Genomic DNA, 16,505 nt, shown 5'->3' with positions numbered 1-16,505 from the left:
AATAAATAAATAAATAAATAAATAAATAAATAAATTCATTAAAAAAAAAAAAAAGGCAGGGATTGTTGTCTACTGTGATCTCATCCCACCTGCCTCTTCCCCTCAGAGATACCCCACCCCTGGTTTCAGTTATCATGTGATCCACTCTTCATCCATAATACTGTTTGTCCCAACTGTGTTTCTGAGGGAGCAAAAGAGAGAAAAACACGTCCCCCAGTTTTCAACGCAAAATGAGCTCCTACCCCAAGAACATTTTTAGATTAGAAAGAAAACCAAGTAGAGAATGAAAGTCCTGTTATAACAATAGCAAAAATAATTATAGGGCTCCCCTGGTGGCGCAGTGGTTGGGAGTCCGCCTGCCGATGCAGGGGACACAGGTTTGTGCCCCGGTCCGGGAGGATCCTGCGTGCCGCGGAGTGGCTGGGCCCGTGGGCCATGGCCGCTGAGCCTGCGCGTCCGGAGCCTGTGCTCCGCCGCAGGAGAGGCCACGGCAGTGAGAGGCCCGCGTACCACACACAAAAAAAAATAATAAAATAAATTATAATACTGAGCACTAACATTAGTTCATTTACTGTGGAAGGCAGCTATGCTTACCACTATACCAGCAACACACATTTACTGTGAGATCATGACATAGCATGGCCTTGAAGTTGGTCTAACCCAGACTCAGGTTACACAGTAAAGGTCAAAGCTGTAATAAGCCCTCATAAACTGTACCACAGTGGAGAGAATTGGGGTCAGTTTTCACACAATTCGAGTTACATATGTTTGGTATTTGATATAAGCTTCAATTCTGACCATCTGTTGCCTAGAAATTGAAAGGGCACAATGGATAAAGTATTATATAAAAATAGAGATGTTTAGAGAAAAAATTTAAAGAACAAGAGTTATTTTAATTAATGTTGATCATAGACATAAAACTTAAAAATTCAGAAATGTATGAAAAGCCTGGGGGCAGAACAGATAATACATTTTTTTTTAGTATATCCACACTCCTTGTAGGAGGAAATCTGCTTATATATCCTGCTGTTAGTCTTGAATTATCTATTTCGCAGCACAATTATTCCTCATGTATACTTTTAAATTTGACAAGGATAATGCTCTTCTGCGATCTCTCTTTCTTTAATAATTACAATCACAAAACTGTCAACAGATTCCCTCAGCCCCTATTCAAAATCTGCATGAGTTTTGTTTTTCATCAACTTGTATACTGGTACAAGTTATATTTTTAAGATTTTGCAAACACTTAAATTACATTTAGGATGCACACTGCTCTGAGAACTTGACACATATGAACATTAACTCAGAGGAATGCACTTCGTTGCCTTTAAAGAATTACTTTATTGTATTCCCCAAACTGCATTTAACCTGCGCCGCGAATCCTTAAAAAAAAAAAATCAAGAGGTAGATCATTTTCAAGAGGCATCATTTTCCCATTTGGAGATGAAGAGAATGGGCTGAATCAGGTTATCTACCGTCCTGTGATTCCAATGCTATTCCAGGCTGCTGCAGAGATCCCGTCCCACATCTTAGGGACCCCTGAGATGTGCAAAGGAATTCTTGACATTCTTCTTGTTCTCCAGAAAAATTGAGGCCACACAAACATGTCCATTGGTCCCTTAGGAGCCAAATAGATCCCCTTAAGGAAGCTCAAATGGGAATTTAGAGGTCAAGGATTAAAAAAGTTAGTCAATTATGCTTTGACTTTGATCGAAATAAATCTGGGTTTGCACCCCAATTTTGCCACTTGCTTGCTGTCTCTCACTGGGCAGTTAATTCAGCTTCTTGGAGCCTCCATTTCTTCATGCATAAAATGAGAATAATAATACCCAGTAAGACTACCATGAGTAATAAAGACAAGAAATGCACTGAATATAATATATTAGAGATACTCGAAATGGAAGTGGAAGCCATATTGTTACTACTATTAGTAATGATGTCTGTGTAAAATTACTGTCATCAAATATCCATCATACCAGTTTGCCTGCCTTCAAAATGTGTAACTGGCTTCTTCAGGCTCAATCTCTATTTGGTTTTTCTCCCTTAGACTTGACAGTTATCCCTTAAGGCACTCATAATCAAAGAGTAATTTAATAGAGCTACAAAAAGAGCAAAATAGGGTTGCCTGTTTAGGCAGTATTCCTTTATAAAAGGGCACGGAAGTACTCACAGTGCTGTCATTCCATGTCTAAACATAGTGACATGTAATTTCCCTTAACGTAACAAAAGAAAACTAATCCTTTCTCATTCCTCACACCTGCATCACCACTGGAGTAGATCTGATGCCGTCCCAACATTCTTAAGCTTTTTGGGAGCTTGATCCCAACTACTGTTTTACCATCCAAAGTCTAGAAGAGATGACCTGGGATGTGTACCTAAGAAAGGAGACTAGATGTGAAACCACACTGAGGAAAAATATCCAATGGGAAATAACTACCAATTATAATAGTCTTCTATGCTGTATTTCATGAAGTGTCTTCTGCTAATGACATCTTAAGTTTACAATTAAGGTACGGGACTTCCTCCAATATAGTGTACAATTGAGCATAATCCTTAGGCCTAGCCCTGCCCTGGCCTCATGACAGATGGAGTTCACTTCCTTATGCCTTGACTTGGGGGTGACCATGCGTCATGCTTTGGCCAAGGGATGTTAGTGAACATAATGCAAGAAAAGGCTTGAAATGTGCTTGCATGGTTGACTTGCTTTCTTTGGATTCCTGCCATTCACCATGAAAACTACAAGCTTTGTGTAGCCACTGGCCAAAGAGGATGGGAGACACATGGAGCATCATAACTGGGCCCATCATAACTAATTTCTCAACACTAGCATTAAAAAGAAATTCTTAAATGTGGTCAGGCAAAAAAAGACATGTCACTTACAAGGAATGACATAAGAATAACAGCAGATTTATCACTAGAAATAATGCAAGCAAAAAGACAGAGAATCAATGTCTTTGAAGTACCGAGAGGAAGAAACTGCCAACCTAGAATTCTGTGCCTCTTGAAACTATTTTTAAAACACAAAAATGAGATGGAGAGTTTTTCCAGACATACAAAAACAGAGAGAATTTAGCACCATCAGATCTGCCCTAGAACTAATGTGAAAGAACATTTTTCAGGCAGAAGAAATGCTATCACATGGAAATATGGATCCACATAAAGGAGTGAAGAGCATCAGAAATGGTAACTACATAGGTAAGAACATATGACTTTAGTTATTATTAAATCTCCTTAAAAGCTAATTGATTGCTTAAAAAATAATAAAGTAGTGTGAAGTTACTTCACATTAAAAAGTAAACTCCATGACAAAATAGCACAAAAACCAGAAGGGAAGAAATGTAAGTATACGATTGTGAGGTTTTTACACTATACCTGAAATGGTATACTACTGTTTGGAGGTAGACTGTGAGAAGTTATTTAAGCCCTAAAGCAGCCACTAAAATAACAAAATAATAAGTTAAAGCTAATAAACAAAAGAAATAAAGGAGAATATTAAAAATGATGGATTAATCCAAAAGAAGATAAATGAGGTGGAAGGGTTAAAACAGATGGGATAATAGAAAAAAAAAAAATCAAGGTGCTAGATTTAGACTTCACCGTATGAATAATCACCTTGAATGAAAATGGTCTATATAATATAATGAAAGGCAGAGATTGTCAGGTTGAATTTAAAAAGAGCAAGACTCAACTAGATACTGCCTACAAGAAACTAACTTTAAATATAAAGACACAAAGAGTTAAAAGTAAAAGGATGGAAAAAGCTATAGGATGCCAACTTAACAAAAAGAAAGCTAGAATAGTTATATTAACATCAAACAAAGTATATTTCATATCAAAAAGTATTATCAGGGATAAAGAAGGTAATTTCCCAATATAAAAAGGAGTCAATTCCCAAACATTTGTATATTCAATTATAGAGCTTCAAAATACATGAAACAAGAACCAAGAAAGCAGCAAAATGAAATAGAAAAATGCATAATTTTGTAGAAGAAATTTCAATAGTTAATTTGTAATAGTAGAACAAGTAGAGAGAAAATAAACAAGGTTACAGAAGACATAGGCAACACCATGACCCAATTTGACCTAATTCACACTTAGCATTCCACACAATAACAGAATACATTTTCTTTCTGTGTACACATGAAACATGGTAGACAATATTCCAGGGGCATAAAACAGGTCTCAATATACTTCAAAATATTCAAGTCATACAAAGTATGTTCTCTGAGTTCATTGGAATTAAGTTAGAAATCAGTGACATAATTATCTCTGGAAAATCCTCCAATATTTGGACAAAAATAACACTTTATTAATAACCTGATGAGTTGAAGAAATCATAGTGGAAATTAGAAAATACTTTGAACTGAACGAAAATGAAAACAGCACAACAAAATTTGTGAGGTGCTGCTAAAGCAGTACTTGGGGGGAAATTTACAGCACTAAACCCCTATTTAAGAAAAGAAGAAAGGTCTCAAATTAGTAAACCTCAGCCTCTACTAGGGGGAAATAAATACACACAGCAAATAAAACCCTAAATAAAAATGGGGAAAATTATACAGATCAAAGTGGAAATTAATGAAATAGAAGACAAGAAAGAGAGAGAAAATATGAATATCAATAAAATCAAAAAGATAGTTTTAATCTTTGAGAAGATTAATAAAATTGATAAATCTCTAGCCAGACTGATCAAGGGTAAAAAGATGATAGAGAGAGTGCACAAATTATCAATATCAGAAATGAGGGGGCTTCTCCGGTGGCATAGTGGTTAAGAATCCGCCTGCCAATACACAGGACATGGGCTCGAGCCCTGGTCCGGGAAGATCCCACATGCCGCGGAGCAACTAAGCCTGTGTGCCACAACTACTGAGCCTACACTCTAGAGCCCGCGAGCCACAATCCCTGAAGCCTGTGAGCCTACAGCACAGGCTCCACAACAAGCGAAGCCACCGCGATGAGAAGCCCACGCACCGCAACGAAGAGTAGACCCCGCTCACCACAACTAAAGAAAGCCCGTATGCAGCAATGAAGACCCAAGGCAGCCAAAAATAAATAAATAAATAAATAAATTTTAAAAAAAGAAAAAGAAATGAGAGCGGGGCCAGAGCCACAGACATTAGAAAGAATATTAAGGAAATATTATGAACCACTTTATTCCAATACATTTGACAACTTAGAAGAAACAGACAAATTTCTTAAGAAACACAAACTCACAAGGCTTACTCAAAAAGAAATGACTTGAATTGCTCTATATCAATTAAATGAATTGCATTTATAGTTTAAGACATTTGCCCATTAATAATAATAATAATAGTAATAACAACCCTTCAGGCCCAGATGGCTTCTCTGGTGAATTCTACCACACATTTAAGGAAGAAAAAATACCAGTCCCATATACTCTTTCCTGGAAAATTGAAGATGAGGGAATACTTCCCAATTCATTCTATGAGGCAAGCATTACCCTGGTACTAAAATCAGACAAAGATGTTGTTTTAAAAAAACACCCTGCGGACTAATAAACCTCATGAATATAGACAGAAAAACTCTAGAAAAAGCTTTGTCAAATTGAATAAAAATATGTATACAAGTATAATGCATCATGACCAAATGGAATTTATCTCAGGAATGCATGATTGATTTACCATGTGAAAACCAGTGAATATAATTCATCACATTAACAAATTAAAAAAGAAAACTCATATGATCATCTTAATAGTGTAGAGAAAGTATTTGAAAAGATCCACCTCCAGCCCTGTCCAAAACTCTGAACAAGGTAGGTTAAAAAAGTCAACTTCCTCAGCCTGATAAAGGGTATCTACAAAAACCTACAGCTATCATCATGCTCAATAACAGAAGACTGGATGCTTTTCCCCTAAGATCAGGGCAAGGACAACTCCTTCACCACTTCTTTTCGACATTATACTGGCAGTACTAGACAGTGAGATAAGGCAGGAAAAAGAAATAAAGGGCATCCAATTTAGAAAGGAGGAAATAATACTATCTTTATTCACAGAAGATACAATCACCTATATAGAAAATCCAGTGAAATCTGCAAAAAAGCTAAGGAACTAATATTGAGTTTAACAAGGCTGCAGGATACAGCCTCAATATACAAAAATCAGTTATATTTACATATAACAGTATAAAAACCCAGAAACTGAAATTTTTATAATATGATTTACAGTCACACTAAAAATACGAAATATTTAGGGATAAACCACCCAACAAAAGATGTGAAATGCTTGTATACTGAATACTACAAAACAAAGCAAAGATAAGTTAAAGATCTTAATAAAGGGAGAGAGATATTGTGTTTATGGGTCAGACAACTCAATATTATTAAGATGTCAATGCTCCCCAAATTGATCTACAGAATCAATGCAATTCCAATCATCTGTATTGGGTTGAATACTGTGCCCACCCAGTCCCCTGTAAAATTCACGTCCATCAGAAACCTCTGAATGTGACCTTATTTGGCAATAGATTCTTTGCAGATGTAATGAAAATAACATGAGATCGTACTGGATTAGGATGGGCCTTAATGCAATAGCTGGTGTCCTTATATTCTGGATATAAAGACACAAAGACAATGCCATGTGAAGATACAGAGCACACAGACACACAGGGAAAATGCAGTGTGATGACAGAGGCAGAGAGTGGAATGATGGGTCTACACACCAATGAACACCAAGGATTGCCAGCAACCAACAGAAATTAGAGGTGCAAGAAAGAATCCTCCCCCAGAGCCTTTCAGAGGGAACACGGCCCTGCTGACACCTTGATCTTGGACTTCTAACCGCAGAACTGTGAGAGAATAAACGCCTGTTATTTTAAGCCACGCTATTTGTGGTGCTTTATTACGACATCCCTAGAAATCTAATACAATGTCCCAAAAGTTTGTAGAAACTTACAAATTGATTCTAAAATTCATATGGAAACTCAAAGAACCTAGACTAGCAGAAACAACTCTGAAAAAGAATAACAAAGTTGAAGGACTAACCCCATCTGGTTTCAAGACAGTATAAAGGGACAGCCATCAAGATAGTGTGGTACTGGCATAAACCTAAGCAAAAAGATCAATGGAAAACCAGTCCAGAAATAGAACTATACACATATGGACAACTAATTTTCCACAAAGGTACAAAGGCAATTAAGGAGAATAATGCTAGACTTTTCAACTATTGTATATCCATATGTAAAGAAATAAATTTCAACCCAAACTGACTGACTCTGGGCTTGAAAAGCACTTTTTTTCCTCTTTCCGATTTTCATCTTATTAATTCTTTCTGTCTTCAAAGAATGTTAACATGTTTACTTTGAAAAAAATATCAACTGAAAGTAGAAGCAGCTGGTCCAGAAATATGCTGCATTGAAAAGAAAAGCCAGGGCGGTATTTAAGAGCAGGTTACAGACACCCAGGAAGCCAGTGACGCACATGTAAATAATCGCAGTCTGGCCCCATCAGGATTGAGGAGATGAAAAAGGGCCGTCTCGTGAACGTATTTTGCAAGTTGAAAAATCGATTTCAGTTTGATTGGCTAGGAGAAAGAGGATGATTTCACGAACTTAAAATGTAAGATGCAGCCTTAGGCTGGAGAACGGAGATCTAAGAGTAGCCAAGTAAATAGTGCTGACGTGATCCTGACGGTCACACGATTTAAAGGCTGTGCTGATGTCTTGCCTTCCCGCGCATCAGGGTGACAGGAGGGCCTCGAGGAACAAGCTGGGCTGTTCAGAAGATAATCCCTTTGGATTCGTAAACAAGAAAGCTATATCAAAGAGAGAAAATATGTGACGTCATTGTCGGGAAAAGATTTAGACCAAATAGTTGGGGTATCTGCTATGAAAAAAAATCCAAAAACAAGCCATCTTTTCTTCCTCACTGCTATTTGACAGGAAAATAGGCGAGAAGGGACCCTGCCCCTAGCCCTGCCTCTCAAGGGGTCCCCACGCTTTCGAGCACCTTTCTTGGAATTTTTTAGATCACGCTCTGGTTGTGGGAACCAGCTACCGCTAGCAGTGCCATCCAAGCAGGACACCCCTGGACCAGGAGCTGCATGGGCCCGGCCCCCATCTTTCCGTTCCACTTTGGAGCATTCTCCCACCCTAACTCCACAGGGAGGGTCCATCTCATACCCCAGGAGTCTGGGGTTCATAAATCACCAGGTTGTCCTGGAACTTGGTGGCCAGGTCTGCTGCGAAGAGGCTGGCTGGCAAGCAGACCCTTCCCACTGGCGGGCATTTCACTTACGGGGTCCCGTGAGACTGGCCACCAGGATGCTGCTGGCACACTCACATCAAGTGACTCAGACTGCTTATATGGAGAGCCCCTGCGCCAAAAAAATATTTGCCCAGGACCACAATCCCTAAGGAAAGGCCTGGTGGAAGGGGACGGTGAATATCTGAATTAAAGTTAAGTAATCAGGTCAGCATAGAAAACACTCCAGGACATTTTTTGAAGAAAAAAGGAGACAACCTTGCATGTACACATATATCTATGTGTATTTATACACATGATTGTATTTTTTTGGTCTTGATCTCTGGTAAAAATCTTATTTATTTCCCATATATTTGGTTTCCAGGGACGTAATACTTTTTAAAAATGTTTACCAAAAATCCATTTCCTAAGAATAGAGTATTTTGAGGGGAATGGGAGATTATTTGAGAAGCTCTTATTTAAAGAAAGTACACAGAGATTTTGTTGCAGAAGTCCTCAGAGCCCCATACATGCTGATAGGGACTATGAAAAATGCAAAAGGAGATGCAGGCCCCACCCTTCTATGATCAAAGATGCCCTTTTCACAGCATCTCATGGGACTAGATGGAAAATGCTGTTTTGAAAGAATAATGCGGTATGTGCATGCACACACACACACACACACACACACACACAAACACACAGAGGATTTCTTCCTATTTAAGTTCCTGGGAGTTAAAAACATGGAGGGATGGATTTGTCCTTTATCGGGTCCATATTTGTAAACACAGAACCAGAAAAGCAAAGTCAGCCCTGTGGTCTTGATAAGCACGCATCTCCCTATAAGCAGATAAGGATATTTCCAGAGAAGATTCTGGGAAATATATATTTCCCAAATACACATGCTACATTTAAGGTTTGGGCCATTAGAGGGCTCTGTAGACCTGATGGATTTCTGTTTCCAATCCCAGGACGTTCTCAAGGGAGAATTATCGCTGTGACGAATCCTGCTGTATGAAACATACAAATCCATCAGAGATGAGGAATATTTCATGCATCACATCTTGAGCTTCCAGGTGGGATTAATACAAATGCTTTTCTTCCCCATTATGCAAATGATAAAAATAGCAAACTGGGGGCATAAATCTATTTGTTAAATGTAAAATGACCCATTAAACATTTTGAAAATAGTAAAATAAAATTTATATATAAATATATATATGAATCACTTTGCTGTACGCCAGAAGCTAACACAACATTGTAAATCAACTATACTTCAATAAAGAAAAAATAAGTGAAATTAAATAAAGCTAGATTATATCACTCAATAAGGGAGAAAGCAGACTGAAATATAAATCCTTGATTCACCCCTGCTCTTATTGTGACATGAGACTCACAGCCATTGAGTCGATGGAAATGCTTCGAGTTATATACTGGGGTCCACCTGCTAGAACCATGTTGCCACATATATCCAGAAGAAAATGACAGAAAATCCTTTCTGCCTCCTTCCCAGATTAAAAGAAAACAATCTATGTGAAGTTGAACCCCCCAAAATGCACCTCCATAATGTCTCTGGAGGTTACTTCTTTCACAGTCACCTGGCACACTGATGGACATGCCCCAGCTGGTAAGTTATAACTGGTAGACAGACAAAGCTTGATGATTTCAGAGCAGATACAGGCCAAGAAACCATAGCATTGAGTGTGCTGAGTCCAGACAAATGATATTTATATACACATCCAAATTTGAAGAGAAAATGTATTTCTTTAGGTTTCAAACACTGTAATAGATAAAAAGCAAAAATAAAAACCTGTTGCAAAGTTCTAAAAAACAGAAATGATAAAAGGCGCAAACGTGTATTAATATATATTGTAAAATGGGAGATGCTTTTCCTTCCCTTTCCAACAGCCTTGGTGTCATGCATACGGACTATCCAAACTGCGGCAAGGGGGCTCCGTCAGCTAACTGTGTCACTGCATTAGCCACAGCTGGAGACGTTTCTGCTTTGAAAGGTGCTTCCTCTCCCTTTCCTCTCCCTAACTCTTGGCTTTGCCCATCACTCTCATTCAACAACACCAGCACACGTTAACACTCTTAGGAGGACTTAGGCACCTCTTCTGGCATCTGTAACTTTTAGAAGTGCTTTGATTCTTTTTCTTCCCCCACTGTAAAGGACCCTTATATGAGCCAGCAAACTGCAAATAAAAAAAACATTTTCGAAGAAAGAACTCTTTTAAACCCCATCTTTACTTCAGAACCAGTCTATGTGTCACGTTTTCTCTACCTCAGTGGCCTCAGCTGCTACATGTCCTCAGCTAAATACACACGGCTTCTAGGTGGCCACATTCTCTATTGATGATGGAATTGTGAGGATGCTCTCGCGGGGTCCAGGTGAAAGCAACTTGAGTAAGGGTATTATCACCCTAAAACACTGTCGCTTTTAAAGTGATGTAGCTAAAAACAGAATGAGCTGTTAGAAATACAAAGGGACAGCATAACTTGGAAGTGAAAACTGCTCAAGTTTGGTGCCAGGGCCATGGCGGATGCTGGGTAAGATCATTTGGCTCTAAGACTGCTATCCCTGGTGGCATCTGTGCATCCACAGATATAATTGGTCCACGCACTGATAAAAGTGCAATTCCCCCTCCTCAAAGGAGCTACTAAATCACATTTCAAGTTCTAATTAGCTTACCAAATTCAGCACCTCATACAAACAACAGGAGGAGGAAAACAACAGCTAAAAGCATCGTGCTGATCCATAAATGCCCTCGAAAGAGATGAGAAATTATGATGTGCCACTTCTCTGCTTCTGAGTTTTCATTTTCTGAGCTCCCTGTTTTTAGCACATTATTTCCCTTATTATCGACAGGATGCAATTGTAATTGGGATACAATACGTAGTGTTGTTATGGATGTACTCAGTAATTACAATGCTGTGTTTGCACCCCTTGCAAAATGTTAAAATTATTTCTGACCCTGAGAACACCAGGAGGAAATGATATTGGCATGACATCTCTGGGGACATTCACTCTTAACAAAGAGATGGCTTTGAGGGCATTAGGAGCAACTAAGTCCTTGAGGCAATGGGACAACCAAACTGGGACAGGTGTAGGTATAACACTGAGAGTAGCTGTAGGTGGAACACACACACAATCAGGTATCTTGAAAATCAGGGGGAACGCTGGTGCCAAGTCATGTAAATGAATACATTTACTCCTGCTAAAGGTCAAAAGACTTAATATTCACCTCTTTGAATTTCATTTTCCTACTCTCTGCTAGGGAGCAATATGGAAGAAATGATAAAAGGCACAAACGTGTATTAATATATATTGATATCACCAAGATGCTGGTGACGTAACAGAAAAAGTGGAAGTGACCTGTGACCACCATCAGCGGTTGGCTACATCCATCTGATAGAATACCCCGGTCAAACTTTTTTTTTGGAAAAGACAATATTATGACATGAAAAAATGCTCAGTAAGATGAAGCACAAAATTCAGGAATGCATAACAATACAACTCGAGTTCTGTGCTGCAAAACTGATAAAACTAAAAGAAAATATAACTAAAAGAAAGTAAACCAAAATGCATCAGCGGTTATGTTAGTGTTATGATTTAAGGGATTATTAAAATTCTTCACTTTACACTTAGTATTTTTCCCAGCTTTCTATAGGAAGGATGTACAACTCTTAACAGTGGGGAAAATGAGTCTTTTCAAATACCGCACGTCTCCCATTTGGGAACCCTTTAGACACACCAAGTATTGATAAAGCAGACCTGAATGACAACTAAAATTACACTGTTGGCTTGAACATCTGCCACCTTCTTTAGAGACGAGCTCTGAGAGTCCCTCTGCTGTGGTGCTTTAGTGAACATCCCAGCTCTGTATCAGGCACTCACCTGAGAAGGCGTCGTCACACTGATTTCCGGAACAAAGTTGTCCTCGAAGAAACTGATGATGTTCTCCTGCTGCAGCTCCTTTGTTGGGGTGACTTTAGGGAGCGGTGGGACAGGAGGCCCTTTCCTTGTCTAAGAAGCATCACACAAACCAACAGGGGTTAATTCAGGCAAAGATGGCATGGGAGACATGCAGAAATGTCACGTGAACAGAGCTAGGGGAACAGATTGATTGCTGATTGAAATGTAGGTCTGCTTAGAGAAATAAGTCCACCTGATTCGGGCAAAGAACGCCTGCCTGGGTGGCCCTCAGAGCTCTGACAACCAGTGGCCCAATGAGAAAAATTCAGGCTATGAGGCTCCATCCATCTCAACCCAAGTGCTATACACAGGGCTGCGGTGCCACGTGTACCTGTGCCTCTCAAGTTAAACTAAGGCAGTACCTTCTCTGAAGTCAACTGAAAATGATTTCTCACTTCAAAAGTGCATTAGCATTCTAGAACTAACATCCAGCAAGCTTTTCACTGGAGTTAGTGAGACCACCATAAGCAGCATACCTCTCACTCGGCACTCCAGTATTTTGGAAAATAAGCGTTTTAGAGATCTATCCATTATTCATATCTTCGTACAACGTTCCTTAGTTTCAACCATACACAAGAAAGCTTGAACTGGATTGGAGACTTCAAGTTTCCCCATAGGAATTTCATTTTTGCCAAAAGCAGGGAAGATAAGGGTGGCCATTTTTCCCTGTATTTGTCTTTGCTTGGCCCTTTCTGTTTCTCTCAAACACTTGTTCCATCATTTTTGTTGAGCGCACGCGCAATATACCGCGGGTGATGCAAAAAACGTGAAATGACATACACGTCATGGCCTTTCTTGCTCCAGATGTTACCTAAAGCACTAACAGGAGGGAGGCTTCCTGGAAAAGGTAGGATTCAACAGAACCTTAAAGGACAGGATTCTGAGAAAAGGAGAGCATGCGAGCCTGAGGAAGCTGAGATTGTGGAAAGACGTCTCAACACACTCAGGCAGAGGGTATGTGAGGAAACATAAAAATCCAAGTAAGAGAAGGAAGCTGATTCCTTGGTGACGGTCACAATGCCCAAGGCTCCCACCTCAAAACCTGCCTGACTGGAAACTCTTGTCAGTGTCCCCGCCCCATAGAATTATCCCAGGTGTGGTCAACTGCACACCGGTTTTCCCAGTCCCCCTAATATTATACACGTGATCTCTTCCTACCTGCGAGGGTGACCGAGGCCGGGCTGGTGCAGGAGATGCAGGTGCCAGCGTGTGATTTGGACTAGCTGTCGGGCTCGGGATGGGTGAAGGCTCCTCGGGCGGCGATGGCGTCTTTGCAATACGGAGAGGACCCGAGTCGCTGGATGAACACAGAGAGTAAGCAGGGCTCCTTCTGAGGAACAGAACTTATTTCTCAGGGGCCCTCCTTCCCACAGAAAAACTTAGGCACTCCAGGTACTGCTGGTTATCTACTCCCTCTTCCTGTTAATTCTGCTTATTAGCAACGGTGATGTGGTAACTGGTACTATGTATTGTCCACCGTGTGCCAGATCCCGTTCATATATTATCTCCAATCATCACAAGACCCATGCACGACTGTCCCCACTTTACAGGTAAGTAAAGTAGGGCACGGAGAGGATAAAGATCCCTAAAGTCACTGGGCAATTCAGTGGATCTGAATTCTGGCCTTGGTAATGCGAACCCCTGTTCTTTCCACTGGGCCAGACAGACTCTGCAAGGATCTTCCAAACATAAGCTGAATTAATTGAACTAATTTTACTTTTGATTTTTAAGAGAATCTTGCTATGGCATAATCTATAGCAAAACCTACCCCCCCCCGAAATGATTCATGGGGTATTAAAAGGCATCCTTAGGATAGCACTCATTAAGATTTTGTAGGAGTGCTTTCTGATGACATTTAGAAATTAATTCATTATTTCTCTTTATACACCTTATGGCACAATGACTCAACTCAGACAGCTTGAAACTGCAAACATATTATGTGATGGATGAGAGTCTGTACTGTTTCCTGAGAGCCCACTACATTCCTGGCACCAGGCCAGATGCCTGTCATCAGCCCAAATGCAACGGCTAAGACACCACTTGGGATACATCCTACTCTCTAAGAATTTCTAAACTCTACAGATTGAGGGAACAAGGTCTGCACCCCCAAATAAATGAGCACGTACACAGCAGCAGGGTCTACGTATTCAAGGGGCTGAGGGAATAGGTCCCGTGGACAAGACGCGGACACATGCATGATTGGGGCTGTGCCAGCAATCATGGCCTCTGCTAGGAAGCACAGCCCCCAAATCTATGCCAAATGGAGACCCCGCTGAGCTCACTCACCACCTTGTTCTGCGGAGGAATATGGAAAAAAATGAAGAACGTTTGTCAAGTGGTCGTGGCCCCGTTTTTTCTTCATTGTATCTGATTCAGCAACATTGCAACTTCCAGATGCCTTTGTCCCTTTCCTCTCTGTGTAAGGGAACAACCTTTTCCCATGCACTGCATCTCTAAATCACCCAAATGTCACTGCGATACTCTTTATTACAATTCTTTCTTGGTTTCTAACCTCATATTGAAATAATTGTATTAGAAACAGCAGCTCTATCCCTTTCCTGTATTCTTTTAGACAACATTCTTTCCCTTAGACAAAGAAAATATACTTAATGCTCACTTAGAATAGCAGCCAGAGTAGGGACTACAAATACAGCTAGACCAAGGAGCATCAAATAAGAAAATTACCTATTTCCGGGGAGTTCCAAACACTAATATACGGAGGTGGATATATGGAGGTGGTGGTGCCTGTGTTAAGAGTATGTGTGTTTTTATAAATGCGTGTGTATCATGTATACATCGACTGATGTTAAAATCATAAGTACAGAATGTCAGGACTGCATATTACCTTAGAAGCTGTTTAGTTCAATAGCACATTTTTATTTCTGTTGATTAAAAAAGAGCTCTTAAACCAAAGAGGTTATTGAACTTACTCAAGGAAGGCACAGCAAGTTAACTGCAGAGTCAGAAACTTGAAAGCCGAGTCTTCTGACTTCCAAACCAAGCCTCACTAGCCTGCACTACTTGAGTACATAATGTCTGAGGAGGATGGATAAAAGGGATTCCCAAATCGCAGGAGAAAGCTGCTGTGAATCCAAACCCTGGCAATGTAGACCATTTACTTATGGATCACTGAGCCTTTGGTATAACTGACTGGTGTACTCAAAATAAAACCAAACCAACGTTCAACAAAACCAAAACAACGCCGTGCTTGCAAGGTCAAGTTTGGAGGTAAGATGAGGTCTCACCTACTTCCTTTCTCCTTTCCCAAAATGGATTCATTAAAGGTATAAGCACCAATAATAAGTATCAGGACTAACTGTTGTGAGTTTGGGGAATTCCCTTCTTCTCCAAATAAAGTAACAAGTGCACAACTGGAAATTATATGTAAGGGACGTCCCTGGTGGCACAGTGGTTAAGAATCCACTTAAGAATCAATGCAGGGGACACGGGTTCAAGCCCTGGTCTGGGAAGATCCCACATGCTGCGGAGCAACTAAGCCCGTGTGCCACAACACTACTGATCCTGAGCTCTAGAGCCCGGGAGCCACAACTACTGAGCCCACGTGCCACAACTACTGAAGCCCGCGCACTGCAACGAAGAGTAGCCCCCGCTCGCCGCAACCAGAGAAAAGCCGACGCACAGCAACGAAGATCCAACGCAGCCAAAAATAAATAAATTTATTTTAAAAAAAGAAATTATATATAAAAAGCTGACACTACTGCTGGAAAGCAGAGAGAGGTAGATATCAACTCTATTGTGACAATGACAAAAGTCCATGGAGATACATCTGAAGGCTAAAAGTCAATGTAAAAGCACAGAGCTAAGGCTGGCGTCAGCCTCCAGATGGAGAGGTTCCTTGGTTTTAGATCTTTGGAGGATGAGTAAAAGACCATAGGCTGATACAGACTGCAGAATTTGCAACAATCCTTGCTTTAAAGGTGTACAGACATGAACTTGGCTCTGATGAACATGGCCTACCTGGGAGCTCCTTGAATGGTGAAGGCCTTGTCAGCGTGTTGGTCACCCAATTTCGTCATCACTTCGTATAGTTTGTGGCAAAGCTAAGGGGACAGAGGCCACTGCTGTAAGTCATTCTGGTGCAAATTCAGGCTACTGACCCCAGAAAGGAATTGTTTATTGAAAAACTAAGAATCTTATGATAGTATGGATGGTCCCAGGAAAATTTAACCTCTGAGTAGGGTTCAACTTAAAATTCATGTCAAAACTGTCAGGCCACAAACACAAATAAACAAATATATATACAAACCAGAGCAGGAAAACTTATTGTTTACATTGATTCCATTAGAGATAAAGTCATACAACCTCCCTGCTGAA

At 40.2% G+C, this 16,505-nt stretch overlaps 1 protein-coding gene across 3 annotated transcripts in view; it reads right to left on the bottom strand.

Annotated features, from left to right (window-relative positions):
• AMPH (amphiphysin) overlaps positions 1 to 16,505 on the bottom strand; it is a 193,494-nt gene that overhangs the window by 44,355 nt on the left and 132,634 nt on the right. For all 3 annotated transcript variants that reach the window (XM_007455330.1, XM_007455329.1, XM_007455331.1), the window contains exons 9-11: positions 16,149 to 16,231; positions 13,329 to 13,467; positions 12,093 to 12,221 (exon numbers count right to left, since the gene is read on the bottom strand). In XM_007455330.1, coding sequence (XP_007455392.1) covers positions 12,093 to 12,221; positions 13,329 to 13,467; positions 16,149 to 16,231 — 351 coding nt within the window. The remainder of the gene's footprint in view (positions 1 to 12,092; positions 12,222 to 13,328; positions 13,468 to 16,148; positions 16,232 to 16,505) is intronic.

Source organism: Lipotes vexillifer, unplaced genomic scaffold (genome assembly GCF_000442215.2).
Source record: "Lipotes vexillifer unplaced genomic scaffold, Lipotes_vexillifer_v1.1 scaffold234, whole genome shotgun sequence".
Classification (NCBI taxonomy): Eukaryota; Metazoa; Chordata; class Mammalia; order Artiodactyla; family Lipotidae; genus Lipotes; species Lipotes vexillifer.
This window is presented reverse-complemented; position numbering and strand designations above follow the sequence as displayed.